Genomic DNA, 15,881 nt, shown 5'->3' with positions numbered 1-15,881 from the left:
TCAGTTTCCTCTCAGTCCTGTGAAGTCTAAGAAACCCAGAAACACACCATAAACCTTTCACACTCAGCAACAAAGGCAAGTGGAGAAAAAAAAACACCCTCCTTTACTACAGACTGCTTTCTTCACATGGTTTGCAAGAGGTCTTTTCTTTAAGTATCATCCGCGAAATAAATACTCTTCAGATTATTTGTTTGATGTTAACAACGCACAGGACAGTAAACCACTCTGCACAAGCTTCTGTCTGTATTCTCCACCAGACTTTGTCCTTAGAATGTATTTAGACAGGACAAGGAAAAATACCCCAAACACTTTAGATTAATTAAGTAGCTTCATTGGTTGTGCCACTAACAACTTCCTTCAGCATTAAATGATGACGTGAACCCTGGTATTTAATTAGCTGATGAGGCATGCTGTTGTTATTCATCATCTCCACAGAGTTGCACTAGAAACTGTCTTGAGGTCCCAAGTACATACCCACATTCATAGTCTGAAACTAACTCATCTGCTGGTTTCCATTTTGACTTGGAATGCAGCATGCACCTTCATGGTGTGGAGAGTTTTCAAAGCATGCAAGAACATTCAAAATACTTACTCTAAAGCACACACATCAAATTAAGTGGGACTTTTATTTTTTCTTAGCAGTACAATCAGAAGAGCTCCATTTTACAGATACTACTTCAGCAAATGATTTTTGTTTAGTTCACCTCTATCCCTTGATTCATATTGGACAGACGATGCTCCCATCCAAATGGTTCAAGCATTGAGGTATTTTGCATGGTGCTTGATGTGGTCATTAATAAATGTAGCAATGAAAAAATAGCTGTGATCGTAACCCTAGGAAAGAACAGTAACAACAAGAAATCAGCAAATACATGTAGTTCATGACAAAGCAATCATGCTAAGCTCACTTCTAGGAAAGTTAATGACTTCTGGTTTGATCTGCTTTAAGAAATCAAAGATACCTGTATTACATATAAAAACTGTAAAGGATACCTAACTAACAGGTTAAGTATATATGAACACTAGGAAGCTAAACAAACAGAATGTACCTTAACCTGCCCTGATCTGGGCATGCAAGTTAGAGATGGTAACAGCAAGTGTAGAGCAAGATGCAATTTGAGAGAACAGTTCCCCTCACTGGCATTGCCTTACCGGTAAAACACAGGTATAAGCAGAACACAGCCCAGGACTGAATCACTGCTCCAGCACTATGCTAAAATGACATGTAAACCTCTGAACAACTCCACTTTGTCAGCATTAACTATATCTTTTGGTGCAGAGCTTATGATAAATCAGAGAGGACAATCCCTCATTCTCCACAGCTGGGTCCCTCACTGGGTCTGGCGTGAAGTTGTCAGTGACAAAGACTCCAGTGCTCTCAGGACAGTGCTGTTCCAGGTTGCTGCACTATAGGAAAGAGCAAGCTTTCCACCTGGGTGTTTAAATGAATCTAGGATTTCAAGCAATTCCACACTTTTCCAGATTCACACAAACACAAGCAAACTAAATCACAAAGTTTTATGCTGAAGACAATACCCACAGTACACATAAGGAATCCAGCAAAAGTACATAGAATCATAGAATCGTTTAGATTGCAAAAGACCTTTAAGATCATCAAGTCCAACCATCAACACCACACTGCCAAGTCCATCACTGCCACATCTACACGTCTTTTAAATACCTCCAGGGATGGTGACCCAGCCACCTCCCTGGGCAGCCTGTTCCAATGTCTGACAACCCTTTCAGTGAAGAAGTTTTTCCCAATATCCAATCTAAACCTCCCCTGGCACAACTTGAGGCTGTTTCCTCTTGTCCTATCACTTGTTACCTGGGAAAAGAGACCAACACCCACCTCACTACAACCTCCTTTCAGGTAGTTGTAGAGAGCAATAAGGTCTCCCGTCAGCTTCCTTTTCTCCAGGCTAAACAACCGCAGTTCCCTCAGCCGCTCCTCATAAGACTTGTGCTCCAGACCCCTCACCAGCTTCGTCGCCCTTCTCTGGACACGCTCCAGCACCTCAATGTCCTTCTTGTAGTGAGGGGCCCAAAACTGAACACAGGATTCGAGGTGCGGCCTCACCAGCGCCAAGTACAGGGGCACGATCACCTCCCTGCTCCTGCTGGTCACACTATTTCTGATACAGGCCAGGATGCCGTTGGCCTTCTTGGCCACCTGGGCACACTGCTGGCTCATATTCAGCCGGCTGTTGACCAACACCCCCAGGTCCTTTTCCAACATCTGTCACTGCCTGTACAGTGACTGTGATACTTATTAAAAATCATTAATGCTGCTTCTTCAGCCAACCACTGGCAGCTTGAGTTACCATCAATGGATTGGCTTGTTGAAACTAAAATCATGACCGCTGCTACTGGTGAAATGCAGCTGAATCTGATCTCCTTGATGGCTGACGTTAAGGAAAATGTGAACTCTCATCCTCTTCCTCACTTGGCCAGGGACAGACTTGCAGGTAAGTAAAAGCATGCCTAGTGAAAAGACACCCTCTTTGCTACATGTTACATAAACCCCAAAATCACAAAGCAACAACCCAACGATCAAGGACTGCAGAAGCAACTTGCCTGCTGCAGTCTAAAGACCACTGGGATTTTCTGCTCTGTGCATGCAGCGATGAAGTTATCAGGCAGTAACTGGCCTGCTGATAAAAACTGGTCATCTTTGCCCTGATCAATCAAGATGTCCAGGTGAGAGTCTGGATAGGACTTCACAAGCTGTGTAGCATCGTATGCCTGCAGGAATAAAAGAGAAACAACATTCAGTTACACACGCTAGACTGGGTCAAATTTGCTGACTGCAAGAAAAGAATGGCATATATAGACTACTGGGTGATACTGATCAGGACACCAAATTACACTTTGGAAAAGCAAAAAGCTGGGGCAATTCCAGACAACTAAAAAGTTATACCCATGTTTCATAAAGGGCAAATGCTATGATCTAAGTAATTACCAAGTTGGCAGTTTGACATCATTTTTGGACTAAACAGAACATCCAGCCGGGGGCTAAATTCATACAGAATTGAAGAACAGCAGTATAATCTAGTACTGATTCACATACTTGTACAGATACTAGATCCTGCCAAAATAACTTGGTATCTTGATGTAACTATTTTGGCAGCTAAAGGTCAAAACACTGGTGTAACACATGGCAATTTTTAACAGAAAGATGGAGATCAGAGGTTATATATAGAATAGAACAGACTAGACAATTTCAGTTGGAAGGGACCTACAATGATCATCTAGTCCAACTGCCTGACCAAAAACTAACACGTATTATTAAGGGCATCATGCAAATGCCTCTTAAACACTGACAGGCTTGGGGCATCGACCACCTCTCTAGGAAGCCTGTTCCAAAGTTTGACCACCCTCTCGGTAAAGAAATGCTTCCTAATGTCCAGTCTAAACCTCCCCTGGTGCAGCTTTGAACCATTCCCACACATCCTGTCACTGGATATCAGAAGAAGAAATCAGCACCTCTCTCTCCACTTCCCCTCCTCAGGAGGCTGTAGAGAGCAATAAGGTTGCCCCTCAGCCTCCTTTTCTCCAAACTAGACAAGCCCAAAGTCCTCAGCCACTCCGCATAGGACATTACTTCCAGCCCTTTCACCAGCTTTGTTGCCCTCCTCTGGATACGTTCAAGGACCTCCACATCCTTCTTAAATTGTGGTGCCCAGAACTGCACCCATTACTCTGGGCGTGGCCCCACCAATGCTGAATACAGTGGGATAATCACCTCTTTTGACCAGCTGGTTATAAAGTGTTTGATGCACCCCAGGATGCGGTTTGCCCTCTTGGCTGCCAGGGCACGCTGCTGACTCATATTGAGCCTGCTGTCGACCAGCACCCCCAGATCCCTTTCTGCAGGACTGCTCTCCAGTCACTCCTCTCCCAATTTATACTTCTGCCCGGCATTATTCTGTCCTAGGTGCAGAATCTGGCATTTTGACTTGTCAAATTTCATCCCATTCATCATAGCCCAGTGCTCCAATCTATCTAGATCTCTCTGCAAGGCATCTTGTCCCTCAAGAGAGTCAACAGCACCTCCCACTTTGGTATCATCAGCGAACTTGCTAATGGTGCATTCAACTCCTGCATCCAGATCGTTGATGAATATATTGAACAGGACTGGCCCTAGAATTGAACCCTGAGGAACACCGCTGGTAAAATCTGCGCCAAAGGCAGGTCTCAGTCTATTCTTGATGCCTGGTGTTGATCTACTGGACTGGGTTTACAGAAGAGCTGCAAAGCAAGTTAGGGGGCCAGAAAACATGTTATTTTTGCAAAATAAATTTATTATGTTAAGCGTAAGCAGATTTAACTGGTGATTGTTAAATATACAAACTACTCTATTAACAATTGTGAAAGCAGCTAGTGCTCTCCATTCCTGTAGTGTTTTAATCAGACCTGGATGTCTTCCTAAGAGATAATTTAATCCAATTTACAAGGGATTTAACTGCAGCTTGTGTTTATTTACAAGGAAATCAGAGTACCTGGTCACGATGATCCCTTCTAACTTAATTCTAGGGATACAGTGCAATGTTTATGCTGAGATCAAAAATACTGAAGGGCTGCCCAAATAATGCAGCAACATGCACACAAACATGTTTGTATCTTAGCAATTCATATACGACTACTTATATTTCAAAATTAGGGCCCTGGAGCTAAGACCTAACTTAGTCTGTTTTAATCTACGGGGATACCAATTTCCAAGTATCCAGCGGGTTGCCTCCAAAAGGCTGCCCCTGCAGATACCATGAGGCTCATCAGTCTCTGAACAGTTTGAAGCAGTCTCTCTTTTCAGGATACTACAAAAAACAGATGTTTTGTACATTGAGAACTGAGTTTTTGAGAAACAGGCCACAGCCTAACTCTCTTTTAAACTTCTCACTGCTTCCATGTGTTAGAGAAAGTCTCAGACTGCTCATAATTCTTTTTAGCCCAGATTTTAAGATCTTCATAAAACAGGGAGGAATTTAGTCAATTTGATGAGAGCCTTCTATCTCATTAAATTTGTTATAAGCACCATCAGGCAACAGCAAGTCACAGCCACCAGAAACATACAACACTTACCCATGCTTAAGGGCGTAGTAAAACAGCAGAACCAGCCCAGGGGCACCCCAGAGTTTTGCTCTGGACTCCTGCTGTGATCTATCTACAAATCACTCATTCATGCGTTATTGAAGGACTACAAGTTGCAACACGTACCTCCCATTTGCTGACATCGGATCCCAGATATCCACCAAGGGCTTTCTTCCCCCACTGACACTGAATTGGGTTGCAGATAGGAGCAAATGCCGATACAGACTGTTCAGAAAGAAAGTGTGAAAAAAAAGTATGAATTGAGAAAAGTAATTTCTGCTAACTAACAAGAAAACTAAAAGCCTTTTCAAAAATTGTTTTGAAGTTACTGCCAGAACCCAGGACTCCCCCACCAACCCTCTGAGCTACGTGCCCTAACCATTATCCTACTTTCCTCTTACTTGTTCTTTCTAGCCCCACAGTTTTGCTTTCCTTTTTGCACAACAGCCAAGCTTCAAAAGGCAGGGCTAGATGCCCTGTTCCTTTCCTTGTTGGGAGATGTTGGCTTGAATTCCCTTAAGCAGCAGAGAAGGATCTCAAGTCTACTGTTGGGTCAGCATGGTCAGAGTGTGGGACCATTTCACCTCCCACTGGATTTTGGCATGGAGCTGCTCAGCCAGTCTAAGCATGCAACAGTGTTTCATGAATTTAGGTACCTCCAGGATCAGGGGTCAAGAAAAGCGCATTTCAGATCACAACTCCAGGTACTGGTGTCAGAAGTCCAAGCCCTATTCTTACATTTTTCGTTTGGATTTGGCCCTGGGACATCAACATTACCGCTCTTATGTCTTGCAAGAAATAGCAACAAACCATCTGAGCCACTGCCAGTTCTCCTGGATTTTGGGTTTTTTTCAATTTAATGTTTAATTCTTTTAGATAATACAATTAATAGTTAAGTGCCAACAGTGAAAATGGAAATTTCTGAACTACTGGCTCCAAAAGATAAAAAGGAGAGATAAAAATAAAGCTTTGTCTTACATTCAACTCTCTTACAATGCCAAGCTAATGACACTGAGCAAATGTTATGCTATTTTCAAAAATGCAGTTCCATTTTTGCAGCAGCTGACCACAAAGTGCAGGGCCAGGACAGTCCATGAAAGGACTGATCCACAAAAGCAGAGCCCCTCATCTCTCAAACACCAATGCCTGATTCTCCTTCAGAAATGCATTTTACACAAGTGTATCGCCAAAGAGAACAACAAAATTTCTCTCAACCCTCATGAGTATAAAGGAAAGGCAAATCAGTTCCAGCATGTTTGATTTAGGTTCAAGTAAAATACAAATGAACACAACTTCAGGTACCTCGAATACTCCAAAAATCTTTAGGAAAGCTGACATGCAAATCTCCAGGGGGGGAAAAAGGTGGGGGGATGTCCTCCAGGTACTATTCCGTGTGAAGTTCAGGTTCTTACAATTACACTTGCTATCGGTTGGAGTTAATAGACTCCATAGTAAATTCTAAGCAAACACACATATAATGGTGACGAAAAGGTTTGCTGGTAATAAAAGCTCCAAAATGAACAAGACAAGATTTGAAAAGCTATAGCAAATCACACAACTACAGATCTAGAAGGACCCTGTTAACATTTAAATATAACAATTGGCTTGGAAGAGCTGTAGCGTCATCCAAAAGAATCTGAACCTTTCTTAAATTTTAAAATCTGCAGATTTTTTTTTTCTCACTGATACTCACATTCCACAGTGGTGCTTCTGGCAATTTGCCATATTCTAATACTAGGTATCAATGAACTGCTACCACTAAAACTATTTATACATTTAATGCTATAACAGAACTTGTTATTATGTTTTCTTTCTTCACTTTTATAGACATCTGTATAAGCCTTAGTATACATCATATAACCTAATTATATCTTACTTTGTACTTTCCAGGATTCTTCAGAGCAAGAATAAGAGCTCCATGACCCCCCATAGAATGCCCAAAAATAGACATCCGTTCAGGGTCGGTTGGAAAATTGGCATTTATTAGTTTAGGCAGCTGTAAAGGAAAAACAGTGTCATAAAAACATTAAAGCAACTTGAATATGCTTAGGAAAAAAAGCACACAAATAACTAACACAAAGAACTTAATGCCAGGAAGCCACTGAAACCAAAGGCACATCTTTGGTTCTAGCCTGACATTTGTGATCACAGCCTGAAAGCAATTTGAAGGGGACTCGAAAATCAAAAGGAAACAATTCAACTGATAATAAGTAACTCAAAGTATCTCTGTAGTAATCCATCATAACCCTGTAACACAAGATACAGGAATTTCCTAATAAACATAGTCTCATTTTAATAGATACATAAATATGTGCTCCTGTAAGTGACCTGACTGGCAAATTGGACACCGACCTTTCTAATATATATTTCAAGGATTTCCTTTTACACCCAGTTAAAGAAAAATCAAAAGCAAAGCCACCACCCCACCCTCCCAAGACAGATAGTGAAAACAGTCTAAATGAGCAATACAACTGAAGTACTGGTGCAGTGAAATGCGGTGGGTTGCTTCAGAAGCAGCAGAGCAGAGATTTTGTAAGACCAGAGATTGAACAATTAATGAATCAAGATTAGAAGTGTAGGCCAACCCTGTGGCATCTCCAGCAGGAAAGCAGACTCAAGGAGTTCCTGCTCAGGCCCAGCCAGGTGTTATCACCTCTGTGCTGAAGTTCTCTCCCTCCTCAGTTCTACAACGGTAACTGTTTGGGGACGAAGGGCCTAACAACTGTGTAAATTCAATCACTGAAATAACCAAAGATTAAAAAAAGAAACAATAAATCATTTTTATAAAAGAGGAGAGCAAGAAAACAACCAATCATCCATAGACTATCAAACAAGCTTTGGTGCTAGGAACAGAGAGCATGACTGAACCCAGCAGTAAAGTTACCTCATCTTTTATGTAGGAATACATCCTATAGTTTGTTTTCCAAGGATCTTCAGTGGCATCCACGTAAAAACCAGCACCGGTGCCAAAATCCCAGCTTTCATCTTCTCCTTCAATATTGCAGCCACCTACCACGAAAATTCTTTCTATAGTTACTGTCTTTCCTTTACTAGATGTTCGGAATTGGAACACCTACCATACAAATCAGAGACTCCGGACACAATCAACATGTCTCTACCCTTCCAACTATCAGACAATTTGATTCATTAGTACAGTGTTTTCAGGCGTTATTTCAACCACACTTTCAAAATGCAACTTACATATTACCTACAAATGTGTTCAACTTCTAACTTGTTTCAGTATCCCTTCATAAATAAACGTAACATACAGATCTCTCCTAAACTAATTCTGTAAAGCTTCGTCCAATTTAGCCAGGGACTTATTCAAAAGTTGGCACTTCTTAATTGGTGCTATCAGCTTATTTCAGTTATTAGACCTCATCCTATCAAGTACAGGAAACTATGTGAGAAACAGAAACTGTAGAAAATTTTCTTTCCCCCAGAAGGACAGAACCATATATCACCAAATGGTGTGTCCAGACCAGTTTATGTGCTTCAAATAACGTCTGCTACACCTTCCAATTTAAGATTCAACAGCATAATAACACTTACTGTTCCTATAATTTTTCAGGTATATATCTCTACCTTTTCTGCAATTCATTTCATTGCTCCCACCTACAACTCCCCATAAAACTAATTTCTTCTTTGAATAACTGCAAGGTTGTATCCTCTTTTAAAGGCTACACTTTCAAACTAAATTTGCAGATGTCTCCTTGAAAGTCAATATATCCCATCTAGTCCTTGCTTACTCTCCCTTTCATTAGCCTGTGATTTACCAGCCTGGTTTGCAGAACAGACTGTAATATTTCAAGGTATATGTGACAGGAAATAATGGCTTCCCTTTCTCCAAAATGTTCCTAATTTCTGCAATCCAAAATTACATGGGCTTTCACCACTATCAGATTACACTGCAAATCCATGTGTAATTTGACAGTCCCTGACAATTTGTGCAGACATACCTGTCACCCTGTCACAGTGTGAAATCAGATTTTTACAAGGATCAAAGTTGAATTTGCTCCAGTGACGTGCCCTTGAACACTGAGTGATTTTGTAACTTAACAGTCCAGCAGTCACAGGGACCGGAGGTGCTTACACAACATGCTGGATCTAAACAGCCTGGTATCTTCTGTCCCTCGGAGGTGGACAGAAACACGGAAAGTCCTGCCAAGCAATGAAGGCAATGCTGATTCTGCTAAAAGAAACTTAAGGGAAACCCTGAAAAAAGAAATTTGAAAAGGAACCTGCAAAATACTGCTCAGCATACCTGTCTGGAAAACCAAACCCCTCTGAAGAAGGAAAAATAAAGTCTATCAGGGCCTGACAGAGGGTCTGTAATGACAGGTATTTCAGGTTTTCATGCAGTCTTTTTCCCCATCCAGATACATCTCCTAGCTCCTGGAAGGTAATTCTCATGTAGTCATAACTACACAGTTAAAAAGCACATATTAGCGTTTTCTCTACATATGCTCAGATCTCTTAATTTGTGATTACATTTGAACTGCTCTTCACTTGTTTCTCCAGACAGCTCAAAGAGATTTAAGAACATTTGGGGTCTCTGAGCTAAAATCTAAGTGTATAACATGAAACACATACTGAAATTCACCTAAATAGCAGAGCAATCCTGATCAGTTATTAGACTAAAAGGCAAAAGACAAGCTGCAAAGAGGGTTTTAAAAGAAAATGGACAAAGCAATGAACTATGCAAATGCAGTTTCACATTGATAGAGACAGCTTACACAGACAACACCAAAAACAAGTCTCAGTGTAATTACCCAACGGTAATTCTAATCTTGACATAATGTGACTAATCCAAAGGCTAGTTGCCCGTCTCTAGTCTGCAACAGATAGCAACAATGAAGTGTAAAGTTCATTAATGCACAACTTTTGCTCTTCTGTCCCTCTTCTTCATTGGAATCATATATTTCTGTTCTTTGACCTGACACAACTGCAAAACCTAGATGTGAAAAATATTTTCTGGAAAGACCATCACTTCATTCCCCTATTACCTGTTCTCGGATCTGACCCACTAAAGCTCGGGAAATATTAGAAGACTGCCACCTTTGTATACAGCACTCATGAGACATTTAGCAGAATCCAGCAAATAGTAAACATAATACACTGAATCTCCAAAAGACCGTATTTCCAGTAACCACAGATCCACCATTTTCAGGTTTCCCATACCACACATAAACTCAGCCTTATACAAATAACAGCACATCATTTTAAAAAGCATTAAATCAGCAGTCCATTGCAGCTGCAGGGAGGAAGCATTTCTGGTTTGCTTTTCTAAGTATTGGAATCCTCTGGAGACACGTATTTAATAGGCTTTAGAAGACAGAATACAATAAAGACTAAACATTACATCTTTGTGTGACAACACAGTTCCACAGATTTTTTTAAAGTCTCAGCAAGCCACAAAGTGCATGCAAGTGTCTCTGATAACACATGCCCCTTGTTTTCCTTTTCTTCCCTCTCCTCCTTCATGCTGAACTCAATGGCCCCTTTGTTCTAGTTTTAGTGCCATGACAATAAAATAGTTTCAAATGTCAAACCTTCACTACCATGTTTTTAAGAATATAGACAATATAATCTAGCAAACAATGCAAGACATCATAGAGGTGAGGTTGTATTTTGACTCAGGTGGGCCACACACTTTGTAGCAAATTGCAGCACTCCATTCTTTGAGGATAAAGACAGCGTACTTCAGTGTAACGACTTTTATCATATCTCTTGTGAAAACTTACGTGGGCTTGTGTCTGGTGCGACTACAATAAGGCCATGTTCAGCTGCAGCTTGATGAAAACCAGCTTTTGTTATAAAATTCTGTTCTGTGCAAGTTAACCCTAGAGAAATAAAAATATCATCGGTTACACATTGCTCACAGCATATCAGTTTCAAAAACCTTTTTGACAGAAAAGGTTTTGAAAAATAAGAGCGATTCCTATCTCTGTAGACATGGAAGTCTTTTCACTAGGTTCAACAACACTTAATAATTCACAGAAACAGACACAGTTGCACTTTCACACCTAATCACACTAACATTTGATCAAAAACAGGTCAATGTGTACTCTGTACCCCCTTGAGCGCCTACTCATGTGGCATATACAGTTTCCTCAAGTAGGGTGTATTTAAATTCATTGACTACAGACACTGTTGCTAAGGTTAATATTGTTAACTTCTGACCTCTAACCCTGCAACTATGTTTTTCTCTCTACCACCATTTCTGTTTGCATTACAGAATTATACATGTGTTCTGACAAAACCTACGTCCTTTAGACAGGATAAAGGCCTGTAAGCACTCTGGCTCCAAAACCAAAGCAATGCATGTCTTTTGTACTGCAGCAGGCCCAACTGTCCAATTACAAATAAATAATCTGCACACCAGTATTTCAATTTTTCTTTACTGTGCCATTTGAGAGGGTTAATGATTCTAGTTTTCTATGAGGACAAGTTGAAAATAACCTAATTTGACTGATATGCTAGCCAAGACAGCATGGTTTAGATTCAAAAAATAAATGCGCTGCATGACTCAGAGTTCTTCAGACAATTTTGATGCTTCCAACTTCAAGGGTGAATGTTTTTACCCAGCTCACTGTCATTCTACAAATCAGACCTACTAGCTATTTTGTGAAATGAATACATACAAGGAATATACTCCCCACACTACCAGTCAGTTCTCCAACTTTCTAAACACAAGACACAGTAAAGCAACTCCTAAAATTACAGAACAGACAGAGCTTCTGCTTTTCATTTTGAATAACAGGAAAAAAAAAAAAAGATGTAATTAATTAATCCTAGAGCCATCACCAGCATAAATCTGACCATTTTGAAAGCAATGCCTTAATGTTATTTATGCACTTTTGATGCAAGACCCAGCTCTGTGGGAGACGACAGGAAGAGGGAAGAGGGAAGAGGAACAAAGCCAGGATAACTGGGAGCACATGTTTGTCCATATAGTCTCATTCCAGCTTGCCTTACATTCAGCAAGACAGCAGCTGGACAGAACAACGCAGGAGCTGGAGAGATGAAGAAACAATGCTGTGGATGAGACAACTTCACTCCGGCCACATGACCCTCTTCAGGCCCTGGCCTTTTCTGATTCCCGAGGGTTACCTCACTCTAGATGTGCTTGCACAAGGCAGCTAACAGCACCTCCCTTTCCAAGTTCACCAGTTGCTCCCTTTTGCCTCCTATCCTGTTAGCTGAAGCAGTCTGTCATAGACAAAGGGAAGCAGGAGGTGTCCCAATGGGAAGGCCTTTCAGGAGAACCTTTAAATATATATGGTTTAGATCAAAAAGTATGTACATTTTAGAACAAAAGGGTAGAACATTTTGAACACTGAGCATTTTAGAACACAATCTGGTAGGCTACCCCCTGAGGCCGGCTGCATCCAACTTTATCACTTCACACTCAAAGTAAACGCGTGTTCCAGAAGACCATCTTTTATAGAATGCAAGAGCTGCCACTGTAGTACCTCTACATCAGGTTTTCCGTAACTGTAGCGCAGTAGGTTAAACATGCTGAAGATTATCTTTTTTAAGTTACTAAAATTCATGTTACTTACCTGAGAGCCAATACAGCACAGGACACTTTCTGGTTTCTGCTTTTGGAGGCAAGTAGATCCCAAATTTCATTTTGCATTTTAGCTCTGCACTGTATTAATAAAATAGGCCTTGTTATCACCACTACTTAATTAAAAAGGTCACTAACATTAAAAAAAAAGGGAAGTTGAATCAATGCATTTCATTCAAAGAGAGACTTGGTCAGTGAATTATAACAACTAAGTTAAATAAAGTGAAAAGCAATTTTAAAACTCGGCCTTAGCCTCTTGACAACAGCTAACCTTCCTATCTTGTTCTGAGTATACTTAAAACAGAGACTTAGAAATAAGCCACATTTTTGCAGTGCTGCTAACCGGGATCAGTTTGAAAATTGAATTTTGAACCCCAGCAATATTGAACTTGAGCTTTGTCTATCAGAGTGGAAAGTAATTTTTAGTGAAAAACACATCCACATGACTTGCAGAACATACACTGCACAGCACGCCACAGCAAGAGAGGTTTTCAATCTGCTAAGTCTACAGACTAACCAATTGCCCAATTAATACTAATGCCTAAAATTGTCAATAAAAGCTTATCTAAGCATAACTAATCTTTTTTTTTTCTTTGGACCAGAAATGAAAAACAAACAAATGGTTTTCTGTTCATCTTCATCAAACAAGAATCTACCTACTGCATCTGTCTGCTCACAGCATTTTTTAAGAGTGCATAGAAATGAAATACCCAGTAGAGTGAATGGAACTCTGTACACATGGTGGCTCTCTGTGCTGCAAACAGGACACCCCAAAGTAATGGAGCTTCATTTTCAAAGGTAAAAATACTGGCTTCCCTTCTCAGATCTGCAGCACTAAGTATACTAGACATGTTAAATATTAACACAGAAATACAAGAACACAGCCAAAGCAGCAGCAGACAGCATTCCTTACTGAAATACAGATATTAGTGAGAACACACTATCTTCCTGCAGACTAACACTGACAGCAATGATAGTATGGATTCACTGCCCCATGCACAACATCTAGGCTGCTTTTGTGGTGTTCACCTGTCATGTTCAAACACCTTCTGGAAACCCTCAAAGCATTTGTTGCTGGAAACCTGTTTCAGTGCCATGGCTTTAGCTGCAAAACAAAGGAGCAAGTTAAACTTGAAAATAAAACATTTCTGGACTTACAGTGAGTTATCAGAACAGAAAAGTTGAATACAAGTTAAAGCATCTTTGTTTAACGTCACAGATTTTCAGAAGAAAGAATCTCCTGCAAACACTTTCTGATCTTTCATTAACTTTCTATTTCCCCATAGAAATGGAGGGGAGGGGGAGCTGAACTCTTGCAAGCAGAAATGACAAAGCCTTCCTGCTTTCCTACAGACCCACATCTCCAATCACCTTTACTTCTGCAGTAACCGTAACTCGCTCTTTGTCTACCGGTGCTGCTACCGGACAAGAAATCTCACGTGCTGTGCTTAGCCTGGAGCTGCCTGTGACGAGTGGCCAGCCTGCCACCTCCATGATGACCGTGCAGGAGATAAAACTGTCCCATCTTTCCTTCTCTGTGTGCCAGTATCCAGCCACTAATAACCACAATACTGAGGACTGTAATCATCTTTGATGGAAATTAACTACCTTGTTCTAAAAGGCTGGAGGACCGGCAGAAACACAGGCCTCAGAGAGAAGCAGAAGGCTTAATTCCACGGGAAACGGTATGAAAAATACAAGCAAAGAAAGAGTCAGGGGAGTTTTAAAACAGCTGGGAGCGCACTTGTAGCAAACTTGCTAAGGAAACTGGGGAAGGTTGACACAAAGGGAGACTTTGACAGTTTGCATGGAGAGTAAGGCCTCCTAGGCGGCTGAAAGGGGAAGAGGCCTGAGGGTCGGCACACAAGGAAATCCTGAGGAGAAACCAGGTAACGTCAGACCAGGTAACATATGTCAACATGAAAACGTTCCCTCCTTCATGCATGTGCACTCCTATGGTGCATCGGGCAAGAAAACCCAGGCACCACAGGGAGCCCTCTGGGCCTCTTCATTGCCTTCTACCACCCCCGCGGGGCCGGAGTCGAAGGGCGTCCACGCAGAAGCGCGTTACACCCATCCCGACGGCAGCATCAAGCCAGGGGCCGCTGGAGCAGCACGCAGGGCCCCGGGCCCGGCCCTGGCTCGGCTCGGGCCGCCCGTTTCCGTTTCCACACCAGTCCTGCCCGCTGCACCAAAGCGCTCCCCCGCACCTCCGTTTTCACCCTCCCGCCCTCGGGTATGCCCACAGGCAGCGATCCCTCCCCCTCGGCCGCCCGCTGGCTGGGCCCGAGGGCCCGCACGGGCCTGCCGCCGCCGCCCCGCTCTTCCCGCAGCGAGGCCCCGGCCCGGCCGCGGCCGCCGCGCTCCCCGCCCTGAGCCGCCCACCCCCGCGCCGGCTCGGCGCCCCCCTCCCCTGCTCCCTTACCGCGCCGGAGCGGCGGGGCCGAGCGGCGGACGGCGCGGGCGAGGGGGCGGCCCCTGTGCGGGCGCGGCCTCCCACCGCCCCGCCCGCGCCCCCGGCCCGCCCCCGGCCCGCGGCGGGGCCTTCAGGCGGCCGCCTCCAGCCCGCCCTGGTGCCGGCTGCTCCGCGGCCTCCGCCCAGCTGGAATGCGCGTCCTTGGGGAGAGCTGGGGGGTCTGCCGTGTCTGGGGGGCCGCGGGTGGTGCTCTCCTCCTCCTCGGGCGCTTCTCCCGCTCCTCCGCCCGGGGCCGGAGGGCAGCGGCGGCGCGGCCGTGGCACCTGCGTGCCCCAGTGCTGCAGAGGTTGCCTTCCAGCTCTAAAGAAGAAAATCTTGAGCTGTAAAATGAAAGAAATAAAACGTTAATCCAGAGAATCTGATACTACGGAACTATTCGAGGCAGCAAGTATTTCTGTTAGCGTTATTTTCCCTCAACCACCAAGACCTCAAGGGGGAAAAAGTTGCTGAAGCGGCCTGAACTTGGGCCGCCACATCATTAAATTTTAAATGTTTTACCTCTCCTCAGTATTTCAGCATTCTTCATAGCACCTGCTGCCTGACAGACGCCTGATTTTATAATAAAACCAAATTCTAGTTTAGGTAGTTTGAGACCTCACTTGCGAGATTGCAAAGGAAAGAAGATACTTGGCAGTGCTTTCATCTTACTCATAACCCATATTCTTCCCACTTCCTGCTGTTAAAGGGTCTTCTTTTTTTAATTTGCAATTAAATGTGCCCATCAGTTGCCAAAAAAGTGTC

At 42.8% G+C, this 15,881-nt stretch overlaps 1 protein-coding gene across 1 annotated transcript; it reads right to left on the bottom strand.

Moving 5' to 3' along the window:
- Positions 1–607: 607 nt before the first annotated feature.
- Positions 608–15,126, bottom strand: ESD (esterase D). Its single transcript, XM_059822240.1, has 9 exons — positions 15,090–15,126; positions 13,694–13,769; positions 12,657–12,745; positions 10,836–10,934; positions 7,976–8,100; positions 6,968–7,087; positions 5,218–5,316; positions 2,578–2,745; positions 608–834 (listed from the first exon to the last, which is right to left on the bottom strand). The coding sequence occupies exons 2-9, from the start codon at positions 13,759–13,761 to the stop codon at positions 754–756; spliced, it is 849 nt and encodes a 282-aa protein (XP_059678223.1). The 5' UTR covers positions 13,762–13,769; positions 15,090–15,126; the 3' UTR covers positions 608–753.
- Between the last annotated feature and the right edge of the window lie 755 nt (positions 15,127–15,881).

Source organism: Gavia stellata, chromosome 1, assembly GCF_030936135.1.
Source record: "Gavia stellata isolate bGavSte3 chromosome 1, bGavSte3.hap2, whole genome shotgun sequence".
NCBI lineage: Eukaryota > Metazoa > Chordata > Aves > Gaviiformes > Gaviidae > Gavia > Gavia stellata.
This window is presented reverse-complemented; position numbering and strand designations above follow the sequence as displayed.

Excerpts from the sequence above, each read along its gene's own strand:
- ESD (XM_059822240.1), bottom strand. The coding sequence starts at position 13,761 with ATGGCACTGAAACAGGTTTCCAGCAACAAATGCTTTGAGGGTTTCCAG. Across the intron at positions 5,317-6,967 it reads AGAATCCTGGAAAGTACAAA|TCTGTATCGGCATTTGCTCC; the intron begins GTAAGATATAAT and ends CTTTCTGAACAG. Across the intron at positions 2,746-5,217 it reads CCGATGTCAGCAAATGGGAG|GCATACGATGCTACACAGCT; the intron begins GTACGTGTTGCA and ends TTATTCCTGCAG.